Genomic DNA, 21,407 nt, shown 5'->3' with positions numbered 1-21,407 from the left:
TCCCCTATTACCATGGGATGCTCACTGTCCATCCAGCCCGTTTTCTGTCTCACTTCCACATCGGGCCTGAAGCGGGACGAGAAGAGCCGCCCTTGCTCGCACATCAAGGCTCTAAGCGATATTAGACTGGTCTCTTTTAATGCACGCACATAGGAACATACAACACCAAACTTCAGGGTATAGAAGCAAAAGAAATTATTAAGGCTGGTACTGGCTGTGCTCATGCAAACATATCAAAGAGGTTTAAAAAAAGATACCAATAAGATTATGGCAAAGTGGACCTCCAATTGCTTTACGTAGGGATATGTATTATGTATTAAAATCTCTGCTTTCCCTCCCTTTTTATTTCTATCAGAAATTCATACATGCTCACGTCCGCAAGGAGCCATTATGAAGCATTACGGAAGAGCTAGCGCTGTGACAGAAGCGTCAGCCCTCGCTAATCGCAACAGAAAAACATGGACGTTGTCAAAGAAGGTCCCATGAAATAAGAGGGAAATATTTTTGGGGTTTTCTTTAAAAACAAACTTCAAAGGCATCTAACGTTGATTATTTTTTAGACAGGGTCTGGCTGTACAGCTCCAGCTATTCTGGAGCTCATTATGAAGATCAGGCCAGCTTCAGACAGAGAGCCACCCGCTGCTGTTTCCCTAGTGCTGGGACTAATGGCATACACCACCACATGTGGCTCCAAATCAGTGTTTTAATGAAAGGTATACTATGGCCTAAGCACATAATTTATATTTTCCTATTGCTTGAGCTTATTCTGTTATTATGTGATATAAGCATTTTACAGACTATATTTACATATATAAATAAAATTCATTGTATTTACATTTCTAGTATAAAGTTCTTTTTAGGAAGAACAAAATTACATTAGAAATATGACTTCACGCAAATTCTGATATTAAATTTCTCTCATCCTTTACTTCAGTCTTTTTGTCTCAGTATTTCTCATGCTCCCTAGTGCCAGCCTCATATATCTCTGTTTCTTTATAAAATAAATGAGAATATCTGAGAGCTGAGTACTATATTAGACTATAAATAGATAGCTATTAGATCTATATATTCAATTAATATCATGACATAGAGAGATCAAGATTATTAATATCAAGATAGATTATATATACACATATTTTAAAAGATAAGTACATCTCAAAATATTTCAAAGGATAGAACTTTCTGGATTAGAAAACAAAGAATATGAAAGCCTGACTGAGTAAAAATATCTGAAATTGTCCATCAGAGAAACTATGTAACAAGACAACAGAAGGACTGAGGAGAAGCTTCAGCAGGTAAAGTGGTTACTGTGCAGGAGTAAGGACCCGAGTTCAAATCCTCAGAGCCCATGTAAGAACCCAGGTAAAGCAAGGTAGCACACATCTGCAATCCAGTGCTCATAAGGGGCGATGTAAATCAGTGACAGCGCATGGGTCAGTTAGCCTGGCATATGTGAAGGTGGTGGGATCACATGTCAAACAACGTGGAAAGTGATGACCAACACCAGAGCTTGTCCTGTGTCCTCCATACACACACCTCCCTCATTCACACACATGAACATATATCACACATACGCTCACACAACAAAACCCGCGTGGTGCCCCTGTGTGGCGAGGGGTAGGGCGTTACTGCCGATAAGTCATGATCTGACACCCCTCTCCCCAGTTAAGCCAGGAGATTCGCTCTTAGCCGCTATCTGCCTATGTGCCTGCTGCCACACCATAAGCGACTGGAAAAGCTGCGTCACTCACGAGTCTGAAACAATGCCTTCTGCTATTTCACAGACGTGCACAAACAGGAGCGCGAACGTCAGGATCCATCTCAAGTTATGTCCAGGAAAATGAAGCCACGTGTTGTGATGAATTTGTACCTTTGAACTTTGGCTCCCCCATCCTGAGAGACAAAGGGGGCAAAAACGTGATTAACAAAAGGGTCCTTATACCCACAACTATACATTACATTGCTGCATGCTGCTGCAAGCTTTGGAAAATTCCTGAACCCTAGTGCCTCACAGCAGAGGAAACTCTGGTCTGTTTTCATTGTGTTAAAAATAACTATTTATGTTAGATTTACAGCACCGTGGAGACTCACACATTAACGCATGCTACATTGTTCAGAAATGACTCCCCACCTCCGAGTACAGCATGATCTTAACTGATGCTCTTATAGCTTCTGACTCACTAGACAAGACAAGTGACTAATTACAGTATCAAAAGAGAATCGGCATCCATCATCTTTTAAAACATGAGACTTACAGGGCACTAATGAAAGACATATTTGGTGATACAATATGGTGTCCATTTGTTGAGTCAGTTCTGAGTCACGTATATATTTTTTGTGTACATGTGTGTTCATGTATGTGCTCACATGTGTGTGAGTGTGAGCACATGTGTGTCATGAGGTACATATGGCAGTCCTCTTCCACTTTGTTTGAGACGAGGTCTCTTATTGGTCACTGTTGACTGTGAGCATCTGGGGATTTCCCTGTCTCCCTTCTCATCTCACTGTATGAGTGCTGGGATTATAGAAGTGTGCATCCCCTTTATGTGGGTTCCGGGACTCAAACTCAGATCCTCGTGCCTGTACAGGAAGTGATGGTGCACTGATCAGCTCCTGTAGTCCTGAATCATACACCCATCATATGAGAAAAATGATCACCTCTGGCTGGGCCAGCCCTGTTCAATAAACACACTATGGTTTTCTCAAAGAAAGCTGATTATCAATCAGCCTGTAGAGATGGCTCAGCAGGTGAGAGTGCGTACTGACATCGCAGAGGACCACAGTGTGGTTCCCAGCACCACAGACAGGCAACTCACAGTTGCCTAGAACTCTAGCTCCAGAAGATCTTCTGGCCAGCATGGGCATCCCGTAGGCGTACAAACACACAAACAAACAAACAAACACACACACACAGACACACACACACACACACACACACACACACACTTTAAAATGAAACAAAAATAAATAAATAATTCAGTCATCCATACATGCCTTGGGAAGGATTGAGAACACTATTGGTTAGCCCTAAGTTCACAAGAGAACATAAAATGATGATAATTACTTCTTGGCCACATTTTAGGGTTTTCCTCCCCAATCTGTAAGTAGAGAGGATATCACAGCCCATTTGTGGCTCACTAGGAGAGAATACCACCTCCACGTTTTGCTCTCCTCTTTCTTTCTTGATTTCATTATATACAATGTACTTCAAAAATGAGTGGGTATTTGTTCTAGAAGCAGTGCAAGAAAGGAACTCTGTGTAGCAAAAGGGAAGGCCACCAGTGCTGCCTATAAGGGCAGCCGACTCACACCCTCGTGCTTCCAAACGTAACTCACAACTGGAAGGTACATTTTCCGAACACGTTCTGTCACTCAGGCTCTCACCTCTAGCAGGCAAGTTCTGGTCCCTCCTGCGATGTTGTAATTCCCCTAGTACGTGGTACTTCTTTGCTACTGAGCAGGTAAGGAACCAATGTGATAAATGAACATTCCGTTATGTTCCCTTGCCAATTATTAACCATTAAGAGTTAAAATAGTGATGCTTTTACATACTCCTACATTAAACACTGAGTGGCATTTCTAGTCTCTGGATCTGAAATATTCAGTGCTATACATTTATTTAAGATAAATAGCAATATGCCAAGTGTCGAGCTAGTCTCTTTGTATACTATATAACAGAAATTCTTTGATCACAGTTGGAGTGTTAACATGTGGTACCTATGTAGGCTTGCTTCTCTGTTGCTATGGTAAACATGATGACCAAAAGCAACTCAAGAAGGAGAGCATCCGGTTCACCTCACACTTTGCAATCCATCATCAAGGGAAGCCAAGACAAGAACTCAAGGTGGAAGCGTGAAGAAGAAGCCTTGGAGGGACGCCACTCACTGGCTTGGTTCCCTGACTGGCCCAGCTACCTTTCTTATACAGCCCAGGCCCAGCTGTCTAGGAACAGCTCTGACTGCCTGGACTTCCACACAAGGAAGAATTCTAACCTGAACTTGTTAGCCAAATAAGATCAATCTCTCTTGCTTTTGTCAAGGTATTTAAATTTCCATCAATCTTAATCATTTTACATATAAAAATAGTGTCTAATGTTTTACAAGTTAACAGGTCTGCTTCTTCCTGATGTGGTTGTGATGCCTGTAACCCCCTCATCACTCAGGAGACTAAGCCAAGAAGACGGCAAGCAAGGGCATAGTGGGCTGGATATCAACACCCAGATGCTGCAGGTGTATAACAGAAACTCACCTCCAAGAAAATTAAAACAAAAAATTAGTAAAATTCCATAGTGTAAATGTACCACAGTTTCTTTATCCATTCTTCTACTGAGGGACACTTAGCTGTTTCCATGTTTTGACTATTGTGAGTAAGGCCGCTATGAACATGGTTGAGCATATGTCCTTCTTGTGTGGTGGAGCGTCTTCTGGGTATATTCCAAGGAGTGGAATAGTTGGGTCTTGAGGAAGCCTTATTCCCAGGTTTCTGAGATAGCGCCAGACAGATTTCCAAAGTGGCTGTACAAGTTTGCATTCTCACCAGCAATGAAGGAGTGTTCCTCTCTCTCCACATCCTTGCCAGCATGTGGTGTCGATTGATCTTAGCCATTCTAATGGGTGTAAGATGGAATCTAAAGAGTTGTTTTGATTTGCATTTCCCTGATGACTAAGGACACTGAGCATTTCTTTAAGTGTTTCTCAGCCATTCGATATTCCTCTGTTGAGAAATCTCTGTTTAGTTCTGAGCCTCATTTCTCAATTGGGTTATTTGGTTTGGTGGTGTTTAATTTCTTGAGTTCTTTATATATTTTGGATATTAGACCTTTGTCAGAGGTAACGTTAGTGAAGATCTTTTCCCAGTCTGTAGGCTGTGCCTCAGTCGAAGAATGGATAAAGAAACTATGGTACATTTACACTATGGAATACTACTCAGCTATTAAAAACAAGGAATTCCCAAAATTTGTGGACAAATGAATGGAACTAGAAATGATCATAATGAGTGAGTTAACCCAGAAGCAAAAGGAGTGAAATGGTATATACTCACTTATATCTGGACACTAGCCCAAGAGGTGTGTCCAATGAAAGTCTTCACTTACCAGGAAAATGGTTCAGAGGGGAGAATATCCTATTGGGACTCTAGGTGAGAGAAGCATGGGAGAATGGGGAAATAGAAGGATCCAGAGGGTCTTAGAAACCTACAAGAAGAACATTATGATGGGTGGATCTGGGCCCAGGGGTCCTGCTCAAACTATGGCACCAGCCAAGGACAATACGTGCAGTAAACTTCGAACCCCTACCCAGATCTAGCCAATGGACAGGACACTCTCCACAGTTGAGTGGAGAGTGGAGACTGACTTTCACATGAACTCTGGTGCCTCATATTTGACCATGTCCCCTGGATGTGGATGCCTGGTGGCACTTAGAGGAAGGACAGCAGGCTACCAAGAAGAGACTTGATACCCTATGAGCATATACAGGGGGAGGAAGTCCCCCTCAGTCACAGTCATAGGGGAGGGGAGTAAGGGGAAAATGGGAGGGAGGGAGGAATGGGAGGATACAAGGGATGGGATAACAATTGAGATGTAATGTGAATAAATTAATAATATATATATTTTTTAAATTAGTAAAATTATCTATTTTGGCTATTTGTAGGAAGTTTCACAAAGTATATATAATTGCCCTAACAAATTGAATTGTGCGCATGTATAAATGGTTAAATGTATATTTACAAGCTTTTCTGTTTGTTTCCTGAGTTGGTATCACTATATGGCCCATGCCAATCTAGAACTCATGGCAATTCTTCTGCCTTAGCCTTAGCATCCCAGGTGCTGGAATTACTAGTGTTAGCCACCACACCCAGCTAACTTTCCAAATGGTTTTCACAAGAATTCTTTCTTTCTAAGACACAATCTGCCTCCCTCCTTCTTTCAAGGCCTGGATGCATGTGTCACTCTGCAGCCTTTCCCTCCTGCCCCCCAAAGCCAGCCACTCTGGCAGCTGAATGCTCAGGGTGACTTGCTCTTGATTTTGCAAACGGGCTAAGAAGAGGCTGAGAAGATGGGGTTTTGAATCCCATCTGGTCCTGTGGTCTGCACAGCAGGTGAGCGCTCTGTCTCTCTCAGCCTCTCTCCTGTCTCATAGCATAATGCAAATGCTCCCCAAATGCTTTAGCTCTGTCTCACAGAATTCTCCCCTTGCTCCTTCTTAAAGAGCTGGTGCAGCACAGCTGCTATGTACACTCACTGCTTGGCCTGTGGAATATTCTACAGCAGGCATATACAATCGAACTCAGCACTACACTGTCCTCACACACTTCCACACCAGCTTAATGCAGCAGCATCCAGACGCTCCGCCACCAGTGAGACAGAAACCTGAGGTGCTTATGCGCGCCACATCGATGACTCACCAATGAACAGTATTGGGAAGGTGATAAATAGCAGAAATACATGAGGGACCAGGTTGAGTGCGTCCACAAAGCAGGAGTTTTGGAGAACACCATCATAGATGTCATATGAGGAGATGTTGTTCCCACAAAAAGAAAGACTCATTTCTTCTTATTTGCTTAGCCTGGAAAATGGAGAAAAGACCATCTTAGCATTAAACTTTCTTTCCTGAAATGATGGCTTTAACTAGGGGGTTTCATGGCCTAAATTTAACCCCCCCCCCTTTCTTCTGTGGCTGGGGAAACAGAAATCTTGTCAAGTAACTTCAGGTTTTCCATTGCGTTCTATTAAGCCTCCTTCCGTGTTTTTTTTTTAAAGATGTGTACCTCAAGCAAGCATGTCTGTGACTAAGATAAAGTCAGAAGAACATAAATGGTGACGTGGCAAGGAAAAGGGGGAAAGGAACAAGGCTGGTGAAAATGGTACAAAATAGATTCCCAGACTCACTAACAAACAACAACAACAAAGCTTTCCATGGTATCTGGACACGGATGGCTGAGCCGCCTCTCTCTCCTGTTGTAAGGAACAGTAGCAGCAGACAGGGCTGCGGACAGCAGCTGCCTTTCTCTGGAGAATGACCATGCCAAGCAGTTAAGACACAAGGAACACAATTCCTGACAAGTTCAGGAAGTGCCTCAGGTCTCAGGTCAGATCTACAAAGCTTTAATATAGTCACAGATTGGCGGAGCCGTCACCAAACTAATTTTAGAAATGTTCGCCACCACCAGAGAAACTTAGTGTCCTTTAATCCTCCTGCTCCCATCTTCTCACCTTCTCTCCTTAAGGAAGTAACAATGTTTGTTGTTGTTGTTGTTGTTTTGCAATTCGTGTGCATGTGTGTGTGCATGTGTGTGTGTGTGTGTGTGTGTGTGTGTCTACAGCTGGTATGTCTGTGTGTGTGTCTATAGTCGGTATGTCTGAGTGTGTGTGCATATGTGTGTGTGTATGTGTATGTGTATGTGTGTCTGCAGCCAGTATGTCTGTGTGTGTATGTGCATGCATGCATGCGTGTGTGTCTACAGCCGGTATGTGTGTGTGCCTGTGTGTGCGTATCTGTGTGTATATGTGTGTGTCTACAGCCAGTATGTCTGTGTGTGTGTGTGTGCATACATATGTGTATGTGTGTCTATAGCCGTTATGTGTGCATGTGTATGTGTATGTATGTGTGTGTATGTGTGTGTCTACAGCCAATATGTCTGAGTATGTGTGTATGTATGTGTGCATGTGTGTGTGTGTCTAGAGATGGTATGTATGTGTGTCTACAGCCTGTATGTGTGTGTGTGCATGTGTGTGTGTGTGTGTGTGTCTAGAGATGGTATGTATGTGTGTCTACAGCCTGTATGTGTGTGTGTGCATGTGTGTGTGTGTGTGTGTGTCTAGAGATGGTATGTATGTGTGTCTACAGCCTGTATGTGTGTGTGTGCATGTATGTGTGTGTGTGTGTGTCTACAGCCAGTATGTAGGCCCCCAAGGACAATTTGCAGGCATCAGTTCTCTCCTTCCACTGTCTGGATTATGTGTCAGGTCATGAGTCTTAGCAGCCAGTGGCTTTTCCCATCGACCCTAATGCACTTTCTCAACAGTATTCTAAGCATGGAGTGGAATAGCTCTCTATGGTACAGGTGCTATCACATTTTATTTATCTTTTCATCAGATGGTGCACATCTGGCACATCTCAACCTTCTACTGTTATGAAAACGCCACTAGAAAAATTCCTAAATTCTGCCAACATTGAGACAAAGGCTAGCTGCTGAGTTGGATATGAGTGTCCCTGGACAATGAAAGTAGGTGAGACTGGGGAGGAAACACAGAGCCTCATGCAGCAGTCCCTGTGAGGACCCTGTGTGAGCGTGAACACACATAACGCCCCTGTGCTGTGAAATGGAAGACCTTTCTCTTTGCTATGCTGAAAAGACAGTAGAGCTTCAGGGCTCTGCTCCTTTAAAGCAAGGCCTTAGCACCCCAACTTGTCTCTCAGCAATCGGAAAACCTTTGTCTGGTACCTATTATTTAATGGGCATCTACTTAGTTCTTGATGCTGCTGGTGTGCTATCAGAGGTTCTCGGAACACACATGTAAAGACAGTGATGTTGTGGGTTGTTTACAGCCGACTATACTGAGCTTCGGATAAGTTTTCTCATTTGTCAACCAGTAGGCAGCTGGAGACCCGCACCCACATGTCAGATTTAATCTGTGTTTTCCGTTCTGTCAGCCACCCCCCCCCCATTCTGCTATAGAACGAATCTTAACTATTCATGTTAAAACAAATAGTCATTTAAGAGTTTAACCTCACTGCACTCTCTTTTCCATATTTATGTTAGATTCTGAGTCGGGATATTCAAAGTTGGTGTTTCTTATTAACTAACAGGACCTTTGTTATTTTTCTTCTCATTGGTACTTAATGTAGTAATGGACATGACACCTTTTCTTAAAAACGGACAAATAATGTGTGACACAGAGAATACTGACAATAGTAGACCAATTGTTGTGAAAATCAGAATTTCCTCAGAGGTCTTAGAAATCATTACATGAATACAATATAAGTAACTATTTGGAAAGCTTTATGATTATAGTCCAAATATTTGTATACAACCCCTCACACATATTGTTTCTGATAATCTGTTTTTTGATAAATCATTGATAGGCTCTCTATTTGAGATCCTTAAATTTTTTATATTTTTAAAATGAATTCAAGATTTAGCCATATATTTGGCAAATCATGACCACTATAGAAAAACTCATATGGGAGAAAGAATTGAAAATTTTCACATAATGACAAAATGGAAGCTACACTTTCATATTTGTATACTATTCTGATAAAGATAGAAAAAAAAGTCCAAAATAACAGATAGCAATGAGATTTTAAGGCTATTTCCTTGTTTAGTGTAAATGATAAAATGAAACTTTAAGTCATTTACTTGTTTGTTTGTGCGGTGCAGTGGAGTACAAGGGACCAAACCCAAGGCGCTGAGCATGCTGGGCCCAGGCTCTACCACTGAAGTACATGCCCTATCCCCAGTCCTTAAACTGACATGTCAGAGAAAAATCTAGACTTCGTTTCCTCTGCTATGGTCTGACCCCCTCCCTGCTTCCCACCCTCTGCACTTCTTACACAAGTCTTGATGTTTCCTTTTAAACATCTCTTCTACTCACCCTTGACCTTTGGGTCCCTTTCTCTGAAGCCACTGTCCAGGAAGCAGGTTCCAACAGCCAGCTACACTACAAACCAAAAGGAGGGAAGGAAGAAATTCATTGCAGATTTATTAGTTTCTGCATCCATCAAAGACATTGAAATAAGCTGATTGTGTGTGTGTGTGTGTGTATGTGTGTGTGTATGAACACCTGTGTGTGAACACCTGTGTATGAACACCTGTGTTCGAACACCTGCGTGTGAATACCTGCACCTGAACACTTGTGTGTGTTGCTCTAGGATTCAAACCCAGAGCTTCATGATGCTACACTCCAGCCTCCTAACAAATCCTTAAATTTCTAAACAGCATCCGTGGTCCCTTTCCAGGGCTTGGGCTGCTGTGAGCATTTGAGGAAGACTGTCCACTGACGCTCTTGAGGGCCAAGCTGCCCCCGGACATCCATTGCTGGTGCCCCTCCCCCTGGATCTGACTAGTCTCAGTCTATCAAGGAGGCCACAGCAACAAAGAAGAAGAAGATCGTAAGGGAAGGAAGAAGCTTCTACCCACAAGTGCAATCCCTCTGAAATGCAATCAAGTATTTGCAATAGTCACCAGGGGTGGCCTGCAGAACTGAGAGCAAAGGAGAGGGGATTTCTTCGTGACTAACCTCTCGCTTCCTGTGGAGAATGGGAACACCAGCACGTCAGCCCTAGATGTGCACTGTGTGACGTCCTCAGCCCCTGGCATTTGTAAAATGTGGTATTAGCTCATAACCGTAATAATTTATCTATCAACTCCATTGATTCTTCCAAAGGAAAAGAACAAAGGCTAACTGATTTAATTCTAAAAACATGCTGAAACATTAAAACGTACCAGGAACAAGTGCCAGTTGCTTTTGCCAGCTTCCCCCTTCCAGCTTAGACTACGAGTGAGAAGCAGCCACCTCGCTGCCCACCCAGCAGAAAGGGTCAGTTGTGACCCATTGACAGATCCAGCCACCGCCAGGCTCTGGAAACATAAAACACGCGTGCACAGGCTAGCTGTCCTCCCTCCGCGTGAAACAGCTCACCCCGAGTTACTCGGCCCTTCGCCAAACTATCCTAGATGAAAAGCAGGCCACGTGAAGGCATCTGAGTCTTTACTCACAGCATGGCACTCTCAGGATGCCCGCCCTTCACAAAAGCAAATTGGAGACGTCACAAAATAGATAGATGTGTCTGGCTATCTAGATAGCTGTCTAGCTGGTTCTAGGCCGATCCAAGTAGGGCATTTCCTGGCAAAAAATGAGCACTGAGTTGATTGATTATCTGGTCTTAATCTGTCAATTTATCCTTCGGGGCCTGTGACGTTCTGTGACCCAGGAAGGGCAATGCTGGGACTCCCCACAAATAACATTTCTTAGACACTGCAATCAACACAGAGACAGCAAGCAGAAGATTAAAAAAAAAACACATGTATACATACATACATACATACATACACACACATACATACACACATACATCATACATACACACATACATACATACATACATACATACATACATACCTATTTTGAGTTTGGATCCATACTTAGTCCCCCTACCGGCACACTTGCGCTACCTACCAAAGTCTGAAGATGTAAATTTCAAACGAGTAGAGTACACAGAACTCCTAAAGAGAAAAGAATAGCAAATTCAGAAAATAGAAAGCTGCTGCGTGAATTATAAAGGGACCGGCTAAGAAAGTATATACATCAGTGACACCTTTCCCTGTTTCCAGTAGGTTTAGGCTTCAGCCGGCAGGCTTGTGTAAATCAAACTGGAAACCTGATCCCCACCACCTCCTCTCCTACAGCTAGAGCCCTGTCCCCAGAATTCTAGAAATAGCGAACCCTTTACTGAAAAAATTACTAGGTCAAAACCAACAGCTTACAGCCAGTGACTCCTCAAAGTAGCGATCGCTCAGGAGCAGGCCGAGGAGCTCATGCACTCCACGGGACGACAAGTTTTCCTCCCCTCCTGGGTCGCAGCCGGCGGATGGATTATTTTTAGGGTGATGGGAAGCCAGCTGCTGCCTCCTATCGCGTTTCTCTGCTGCGCTGCGCTGAGGGCCAGGGCGGACACCGCCTCGCCCAGGCAGGAAACTGCAGGAGCCGGGGCTCATCGCCTAAAGGCCAGGGATCCTTCCCACCCAGGACGCTCTCTTCCCCGACCCTCCCACTCGGGATCGTCCCCACGTTGGCCCCTTCACCACTCCGGCCATCCGCCCTGACGACCACCCCCATCCAGACCCTCCACCTCCCCTCCAAGCGCCACTTTCCGCTCTGGAGCGGCTCAGCTAGGACAAGCACAGCGGAGATAAGTGACCGCGCCCCCAGACCCCTAGAAAGTAATGTTAGATATTCGGTAACTGCGAAGTACCAGCTTCACGAGCAGCCTTTGTTTTGGCCGCCAAGAAATAGATTTAGAGGTGCCTGTCTGTTCTTCCCCTACCTTCGCCCCCAGCGGGACTGGGAACCGAAGGATTCATTCTTGGCAGAACAACCCTCCACCAGGCTAAGTAAACACGCGCATCTCCCTTCGCTTCGATGAGCAGGCACAGGGCAGAATCCTCCAGTGACCCAGGAAACTTGCCTGCTGCTCGAGACTGACCAATGGCCCCTGAAATCATGAGCTTGACTCCGAGTTTCAGCACTAACAGTACTTTTTTGTTTCTGTGCTTCCACCTACTACTGATGTAACTAACTCTTGAAATAACATAACCTGCTTAAAATAAGATCTTACTGAAGGCAAGGTGTGGTGGTCTTCTTCTAAAACGCCGGCGTTTGGGAGAAAGATGCAGGGAGTTCAAAGCGAGAGACAGCTTACATAGAGGGTTAGACGACAGCTACACACACACAATCACACACACACACACACACACACACGATTTTGATATAGATATACATGTATATGTGACACTTTACAGTAATTTTCCCTTGGACAGTTAAAGGATGAATTTTAAATTTTTTTAATTAATTAAAAAAAAATTTTTTTTTGGTGTGAGTGAAGGTTTGACGCCCTGGCTTGGATTTAAACTTGTAGTAATCCTCCTGGCTGGGCTTCTGGATTGTTGAGATTACAGATGTGAGCCACTAGCACACTGGGTACTTTTTGGCCCCACTAACTCTTGAAGAAGCTCTCAGGATTTCCAAGTGCTGGTTTTGAGTGCTTTGTAGTAATCAGGGTTTTCAGCAAGTGTCCTGATCAGATGAAGAAGAGGCAGCTGGTGGGCTGGTGCCTGCCCACTTGGTTCCTCCTCCTCTTCCCCAGAGGCACTGGCCGCTAAGCTGAGCTCAGCACCCCATGGTCGCCTGACCTCAGAAGCTGACCCCAGCACAGCTGACCCCAGCACAGCTCTCCCCAGAGGAGATGCGAATAAAGCTGCTTTCTGGGAAGGTCGTTGTGGCCTTGGGCAGCTTCCAGGACCAGAATCTGCCACTGCCAGGGGCCTACAAGGTCAGAAAAGAGGTGACACCTGGGAGGGTCCTGGGACTGATCTTTCACCTTCAGAATGGCGTGTAACTGCACCCTATAGGGAGCCTCTGGGACCAAACAAACAGTGGTCCAAGAACAGGGAATCTCGGGACTGTGGCCAGAAAGTGAAGACACCAAGTCGGGGAGAGAACTGGGAGCTGGGAGACAGACAAGGCCAAATATACCACAGGAATACACAAAAAGGAAGTTGAGTTGAGGAGGTTTTTGTTTGTTTATTTGTTTGTTTTAATATTACTATGACTGAGGCTGGAGTCACGGCTTAAGGTTAAGAGTGCTTGCTGCTCTTGTAGTGAACCAAGTTCCCAGAACCTACATAGGATTCACAACTGTCTCTCATGCCAATCCCGGGGGATCTGCTGCCCTTTTCTGGCCTCCAAAGATACCAGGTATACATGTTATACATACATATGTCCAGGCAAATGCACACATAAAAATAAGAATAAATGTTTAAAAAGAATTATCATGAAAATGTCATTATTATTAAGGTCAAATATCGTCACTAAACAGGTTCACTTTGGAAATACTGGAGGCCACCACGCAGATGACTATGCGAAGCACATGTCAGACCATAAGAAACACGAGCAGTGTGCTGTAGTGAAGGAAGAGCATGGGAGGAAAGCCTGCCAGGTGTGAAGCAGACCAAGATGCAGGCACAGAGGGGATGATGGAAGGGGTGTTCAAACAAGCCTGGGTTAGAGATAACACCAAAGGGTTATAGATGATAGATAGATAGATGATAGATAGATAGATAGATAGATAGATAGATAGATAGATAGATAGATAAATAGATAATAAATGATGGATGGGTAGATATAGATATGATATAATAAATGATAGATGATGTATAAATAGAGATAGATGAAATGATAGAAAGAAAGAAAGATAGGTATGTAGGTAGGTAGATAGACAGACAGACAGACAGACAGACAGACAGGATGAGGAGAATAAGAGCATGCAGAAGAGGCACTAGCTAGGCATCTGGTTGTCACACCTGCTCATTATCTCAGTGACTGGGCAATTGTATCAGGTCCTCTTTTCTTGTTCTTCAGTGGAACAGATCATGGTTCCTGTGTTACAGACTTAATGTGAAGGCACCAGACTCTCTCCCCTGCAATAAACATTAATGAATGTGTTGGCCTCATACTATTTTTGCTATCCATGTTTTTATTATTGGCAACACCGCATAACCTGTCTCTTTTGCAACAATTTTCCCAGCAACACCTAAAACTGATCATTTAATCATGGCATAATATTTCATTCTATGACTTAAACATATCTCCTGGAACTAAGCTTGTATTTCTGAATTTTCCATAGTATCTACTCCTAAACATAGTTTTAATTAACTCTAGTAGGCAATTTATTTAAGATACACCTTCGGGGGCCAGGTATGATGACGCGCCTTTCATTCCCAGCACACAGGAGGCAGGGGAGGGCAGACTGGTAAGTTAGAGGCCAGCTTGGTGGTCCCAGGCTAGCCAGAGCTATATAGTGAGATCCAGTTCTGTCTCAAAAAGAAAAAAAAAGGCACTCTCTGAATAGCAATTACAGGATAAAAAATATAAGACCATAGAAATCAATGCCAAACTGTAGAGTGTGTTCTACAACAAAATAAGCATCCGATGTTTTCATTAAAAAAAAAAACAAAAAAAAACTCAACATTTTCAAGCTCTCTAGTATAGGCTGGTCTGGAACTCCCTACATAGCCAAGGATGACCTTGAACTGCCTCCTCCTTTACCTCCACCTCCTGAGTGAAGGAATTGTGCCATCACACCTTACTTAGGCAGTGCTGAGTTTGAACCAGGGCTTTGTACGTGCCGGGCAAGCACTTTATTGCAGAGTTTAACTGTTGCCTATCTCAGGTAGACACTTTACTGCGCATGTCTCTCTTTGCTTATCTCTGTGTCTTCTGGACTGATCACAGAGACTATGTATAATTTCCCAATAAATACACAGCAGCATGAAGGGTACCTACCACACGACACTGAACACATGCCTTTGTCAATCAGCTTCCCATCACTGTGACAAGGACCTGAGACAAACCAGTTTAAAAGAGAAAAAAGGTCGGGTTTTCAGAATTTGTCCTTTTCTTTGTGCCGGCAGCAACCCAGTGCACCCTGAGGGCCTGTGCTGGGCATTCAATGTCCTCCTTCCCTGAGGGTAGATATTCAAGTGGGGAGAAGGGAAGAGTTGAGGATACTGCAGAAGTCACTGGGGAGAACACATCTGTAGACACGATCTCCAAGGAATTCTAAACCAGGCAATTGCTTTAAACTTTGTCCTGAGCCAGTAGTACTGTCAGGTGTATGAAGCAAACAGCAGACACTGCCTCCGCAGAAGGCAGGTGTGGGAAGGACAGATGCTCAGAGCACTGAAGACGCATGTCTGCATAACAGTGCAGCCGACAAACCCTGCAAACATGGCCTCACGTCCGTGCACAGAAAGTGGGACATGCGAAAGGTCCTGCGGAGGATGTGAATCAGAGAAACTGCCTGGGAAATGGCATGAGAGGATCCAAGGTCAATGTCAAACCCCTGCTGTTCCTGGAATAGCAGGTCACATAGGCCGATGTGGGACTAGGCTGATCCTGGAGCCTGCAACACTCTAGATAAGCGCTGACAATTACGTTAGCTTAGTCACGGAGTCACAGCTTTCATCCACTGCAAATGTGAACCACTTAAAAAGAGCTCATTTCCTTCTTTAATGACTCATGTGGTAAACAGGGGTCATAGCCAGAAAGGGTCTGGCTCATTAGTACTGATGAAAATAGAGTGGGAATCAACAGGCTGACGTTGCATCCATCAGCTACAAACCAGTTTTTTTGGTTGGTTGGTTGGTTTTGTTTTTGTTTTTCGAGACAAGGTTTCTCTGTGTAGCATTGGCTGTCATAGACTCGCTTTGTAGACCAGGCTGGCCTCGAACTCACATTTACTAGGGATGGAACCCAAGGCCTTCATGCCAATGTGCTACACTGAGCACAGCCCTAGTCCCCTCCTCCTCCTCCTTCTCTTCCTCTCTCTCCTCCTCCTCTCCCTCCTCCTCCTCTTCCTCTTTCTTCTTCTTCCTCTTCTTTTTGATACAGGGTCTGAGTTGTCCTGTTTAGCCTTGGATCCATCCTATAGGCCAGGCAGGCCCTGTTCTTGAAACCCTCCTGCCCTGGCCTCTCCTGTAGCGGGACTAAGGGGGTGTGTCACAACACCTGGCAAGCATTTGCTTTATAGAACAAAATATTCAGACTAAGTACTGTCAATTTGTTCTTTCCTGAAATATTTATTGAGTGCTAACCACATTCCTTAGTTCTGGATGGAAAAGTAAGCAATAAGTGAGGCAGCCGTGCTGGTGCTCTCTCCACAACCTGAGAGTTAAGAAGAACTTGAAGGCTCCTTGAGGTGAAGGTGTAATGGATTTATCAGGGTGAGAACCAGAGTGCCTGAGGCTGGAGAGATGATGACTCAGAGATTGAAAGTGCCTGCTGCTCTGTCATAGGCCTGGGATTCAGTTTCCAGCACCCAGGCCAGGTGGCTCCCAACCACCTGTACCCCCAGCTCCAGGGGATCCGGTGCCTTTTACTTACCTTTGCACACCGCGCGCGCGCGCGCGCGCGCACACACACACACACACACACACACACACACACACACACACGGGGGGGGGGGGGGGGGCTCTGTGGTAGAAGGACTGGCCAGTACATGGTTAGGAGCTGAAGCAGCATGAGTGCCAAGAAGAGCAAAGTGAGAGAAAGCAAAGCCTCAGCTCTCAGAGCAGTCGGAGGGCAGCCAGCTAGCTGCGGGAGATGGTGAGTCTGTCTTTTTAAGAGAGTGGGCCCTGCAAAGTCAACCCTGCTCCGGTGGAAGTCTGCACATCTCAGAGCAGGTGCAATACAGATAGGACTTGGTAGGTTAAAAAAAAAAAGACACAAAGTTAGCAAGGTAGGAAATGGGTGGGAAGGGGTCTTGGAAGAGTAGGGTAAATACAATCAAAACACAATATGAGAAATTCCCACAGAATTGATCAAAGTAAGGGGGCGATGAATGTCAATGTCAAAATGCTGCATAGGATTTAAATCACTATGCTGGTGGTGGGAATAGGGAATCCAAGTAAGGAAGGAACAGAGTGAACAAAAGCCAGAGGTGATTCCTAATGCCTGCTCTCAGGAGTGACACGTATCATGTTGGTTGCAACTAGGCACACCCCTTTTTAGAAGTCGCTATATCATTACCCAGCTGTGTGACTATTTACACAAAGTACCTGCTACCGTCAGTCATCAAAACCGCCTCACATGCTGTTTTTGCCTTCTCTGTGTCTTGCTAGGGTTTTTTCAAACACTTTTCTGTGCTTGGGTTTGGCATCTAGATCATAAGTAAGCAACTGTTCAATTCTACAATATTAACTAATAAATAAATATGTGCTCAAAATGTTGTGAAAGGGGCTAGAAATATGTTTCCGTGGTTCAGAAGACTTGCTGCTCTTCCTGAGGACCTGACTTCGGTTCCCAGCACCCACATCAGGCAGCTCATACCACCTGGAACTCCAGCTCTGGGAGACCTGACACCCTCTTCTGGGCCTCTCAGCATCTGCTCACGAGTGGCACACATTCACACACACAAATAATAGTAATAGTAATAGTGATACTACTACTACTACTACTACTACTACTACTACTACTAATAATAATAATAATAATAATAATAATAAATGTCACAGGATAGTTTCATATGTGAAACTACCAATTTAACTCCAGGGTTGACTATTGGAGTATGATCCATCCATTTTAATGGAGGACTAACTCTCTTGCATACACTTACCTGTGCAAGCAGTGTCTGTCTGTCTGTCTCTCTCTCTCTCTCTCTCCTTCTGTGTGTGTGTGTGTGTGTGTGTGTGTGTGTGTGTGTGTGTGTGTGTGTGTATGGTGGGAGGGGTTCTCCAGAAACATCTCTAGTAGTCCATCAAAAAAAGAAGTCTGACTCAGGCCCACAGATACCAGATATCAGAGTGAAGCCGAAAAATAAGGTCCACAAAACCGTATGGATAACTCTTTAAGTCCTGTGGACTCTGGAACCAAAGACGGTCGGAACAAAAGTGCTGAAAGAGACTTGGGACGTAGAGCCTTTAAATAGAGTTGTCCCCAAGGAAAGGGGCTGGAGAAACTCCCTTTAACTGTGTGCCATGAGAAGGGGGTTTAGAAGGTGATCTTGAGAGGCTGGTGCGTGTCAACTGCAACTTGGGGGACACAGTTTACAAATACCAAATCATCCTTGATAAATCTGAAGGATGAGGGGCTAGCTTAAGAGGTGAGCTGTCACGCAAACTCTGCTGCCCCAATTTTGACCACATCCCCTTGATGGGGAGACCTGGTGGCCCTCAGAGGAAGGATAGCAGGCTACCAAGGAGAGACTTGATACCCTATGAGCATATACAGGGGGAGGAAGTCCCCTCAATCACAGTCATAGGGGAGGGGAGTAAGGGGAAAATGGGAGGGAGGGAGGAATGGGAGGATACAAGGGATGGGATAACAATTGAGAAGTAATATGAATAAATTAATAAAATATTTTTTAAAGAGGTGAAACTGGAGACATTCCATAAGTTCCCTCCCACCCCAGGTGAGCTGTGTTGTAGCTCTCAAGCCTCCCTCTCACCCAGATAGTAAGGAAGACAGTTCCTGGGTGCCTGTGGCCTTTAGACTCTATGCTCCCAGCATGCCATGGCACACACACCACAGTCCTCTTCATTGGTGACATAAAATGTACACAATGAAGAAGCTAAGCAATTCAGCTTTGGGAATATTTTCACACGAGGTCAGCATATGATAAAGTGAAAGTCCCTGCCAGATGGCAGTTCTCCACAGAATTGTGAAGTGTTGCTTTGTTTGCTGTTCGTGAGCTACTACACAGAAACAGCCCCTTCTGCAAATACTACAGAGGATCGTGTGACAATGTTTCAACCAGGTCCCATTTCTCTGGTGTTGGCGTCTATTTACTGTCCAGTTAAGACTTCCCGGTTTTAAACTTGGCCAGGAAAAACTAAAGTCTAAGGCAGCTAAGTTCTTGTGGAATATTTTCCATATTGCTCCCCCTGCCCCCACCCCGTTACATGCTAGCTTTTTGTTTCTTTGGGAAAATGCCAAGGAAAATATTTCAAGTGACTATTTTATAGACAAAGAGGAAGTTATATAAAGCCAAGCATCTTTTTTTTTTTTTTTTTGAGAAATAGCTAATAGCACAATGCACAGAGTGAGTCCACGTCTGAAATTAACTTGTTGATTATAAAGATCTGGTGTGTCTCCTCACGCAGAAATAAATGCAACAGCAGCAATAAATTAGTCTAAAAGTACAAAAATACACAGACCTTTATTTCTGCATGTATTAACAGGCTCTTTTTTGGGTTTTTTGTTTGTTTGTTTGTTTTTAAAAGCGTGCACCACCAGTCTTCTTTTGGCTTCTTTTATTGTCGGCTAAAGATGATGATGAGGCATGCCTTTAAACGTCTGCTGCTCTACTCATGCACTTTCCCTTTAAGTCAGGAGTCTCGCTGGGGCTGTCAGGGAGAATATTTACAAGTATGATGCAAGCATAGCATACCCTACAGTACTGCGCTTAGTCTCAGGCTCGTGAGACACACGGAGAAGAGACTGGCTTCTGCTGTGATGCGTCCTAAGGGATCCAACCAGAGAGCACTTAGCTACTTTACTCCTGTCACCTGTGTGGAGAGCTGTGTGGGAGGGAGCACCTAGCGGCACACCTCAGCATCTGCAGGAGACAGGCACTAGGCTTGAAGGATTCATGAAGAGAAAGCAGAACATTGGTCCTCTTCTGACCTTGCGTAGGCCCCCACACTTTCAGAGCCCAGCGATCTGGCTAAAAACAAGGTTATAAAAGGAGAGAAAATCTGTAATCATTTTAGCCCATTTTTTTTGTTGTTGTTGTTGCTTATAACAGATTACCACAGACTAGGTCATGAATACAGAAATGAAATTTATTTCTCATAGTTTTGGGGGCTGGAAGGGTGTGCACCTTGAAACCTCTGGTGAAGGGCTTCCTCCTCAGTGTGGCGGAGAGGTCATGTGGTAAGAGGGACCGAGCATCTTAGCCTAAATCTTTCTTTCCTCTGCTTATCAAGGCACAAACGCATTGGATTAGGGCCCCACCATCATGGTCTCCTGTACCCTTAACTACATCTCCTGGAATCTCTTCTAAGCTTAAGTTACTCTCTTAATACCTCACATTGAGAAGTGCATTTCAGTATGAACTTTTGTGGGGACATTCACATTTTAACTTTCAAACTACTTATTTCTCAAGAAAATACAACCCCCAGAAGTCCTTTTCAAATAAACACCCAGTGGGGCGGGGCTCACATAAGTCCTGACAACATTTTGCAGTGGTTGGGATGACAAATTTCTCCCACAGGCTCATATATTTTATATATTCCTAGGTAATGGAACTGTTTGGAGAGGTTATGACGTTTGTGAGACGTGAGGCTTGCTGAGGAAGCATACCTTCCCTGCTTCCCGTGTGCGGATAAATATGTGATCTCTCATGCCTGCCCCACCAATAACACCATCAGGCTGTCTAGAGCATGAAGCCAAAACAAACTCTTCATTACCTGGCTTTGGTCGTGGTGTTTTCTTGCAGCAATAGAAAAGTGGCAGAGCAACCTGTCAATGTTCTCGCACTGACATGCAGGGCGTGACCAAACAGCTACGCTTCTGTTCCCGCCCCTTGTGATGAGCTCCTTGGTAAGATAGATTCCTGATGTTCAAACTTTTATGTACTCCTTAAGTCTTCCAGATTTACAAAATATGTCCACTCCCCAAGATGCAAGATGAAATATGTGACGTACTTTTTCACTGAATCCTACACATCAAAAATTAACTTCGGAAAACATAAGGAGCATAACTTATGAGTACCTTGTATACATATATGTATATAAAATGAGATGTCACCAACCTTACATCTGACAAAGGTCTAATATCCAAAATATATAAAGAACTCAAGAAATTAAACACCACCAAACCAAATAACCCAATTGAGAAATGGGGCTTGGAACTAAACAGAGAATTCTCAACAGAGGAATATCAAATGGCTGAGAAACACTTAAAGAAATGCTCAACCTCCTTAATCATCAGGGAAATGCAAATCAAAACAACTCTGAGATTCCATCTTACATCCATCAGAATGGCTAAGATCAAAAATTCAAGCGACACCACATGCTGGCGAGGATGTGGGGAGAGAGGAACACTCCTTCATTGCTGGTGGGAATGCAAACTAGTACAACCACTTTGTAAATCTATCTGGTACTATCTCAGAAAAATGGGAATAGGGCTT

General features: G+C 44.1%; 2 protein-coding genes across 12 annotated transcripts in view; both read right to left on the bottom strand.

Annotated features, from left to right (window-relative positions):
- LDHB (lactate dehydrogenase B) overlaps positions 1 to 2,188 on the bottom strand; it is a 209,711-nt gene extending 207,523 nt beyond the window's left edge. The window contains exon 1 of the mRNA XM_084765339.1: positions 2,182 to 2,188. The gene's annotated coding sequence lies outside the window, so the exon portion shown is untranslated. The remainder of the gene's footprint in view (positions 1 to 2,181) is intronic.
- ABCC9 (ATP binding cassette subfamily C member 9) overlaps positions 1 to 21,407 on the bottom strand; it is a 132,153-nt gene that overhangs the window by 98,850 nt on the left and 11,896 nt on the right. The window contains exons 1-6 of one of the 11 annotated variants that reach the window (XM_084765333.1): positions 12,336 to 12,353; positions 11,120 to 11,223; positions 10,444 to 10,578; positions 9,593 to 9,658; positions 6,403 to 6,563; positions 1,752 to 1,893 (exon numbers count right to left, since the gene is read on the bottom strand). In XM_084765333.1, coding sequence (XP_084621459.1) covers positions 1,752 to 1,893; positions 6,403 to 6,544 — 284 coding nt within the window. In that variant the 5' untranslated portion in view covers positions 6,545 to 6,563; positions 9,593 to 9,658; positions 10,444 to 10,578; positions 11,120 to 11,223; positions 12,336 to 12,353. Of the gene's footprint in view, positions 1 to 1,751; positions 1,894 to 6,402; positions 6,564 to 9,592; positions 9,659 to 10,443; positions 10,579 to 11,119; positions 11,224 to 11,484; positions 11,821 to 12,044; positions 12,234 to 12,335; positions 12,354 to 21,407 lie in introns of those variants that run through there. The other 10 variants (XM_084765332.1, XM_084765335.1, XM_084765331.1 and 7 more) reach the window with 10 other exon arrangements.

This window comes from Acomys minous (genome assembly GCF_964271855.1).
Source record: "Acomys minous genome assembly, chromosome: 17".
NCBI lineage: Eukaryota > Metazoa > Chordata > Mammalia > Rodentia > Muridae > Acomys > Acomys minous.
The sequence above is the reverse complement of the archived record's forward strand: the minus strand, read 5'-3'. Positions and strand labels throughout refer to the sequence as shown.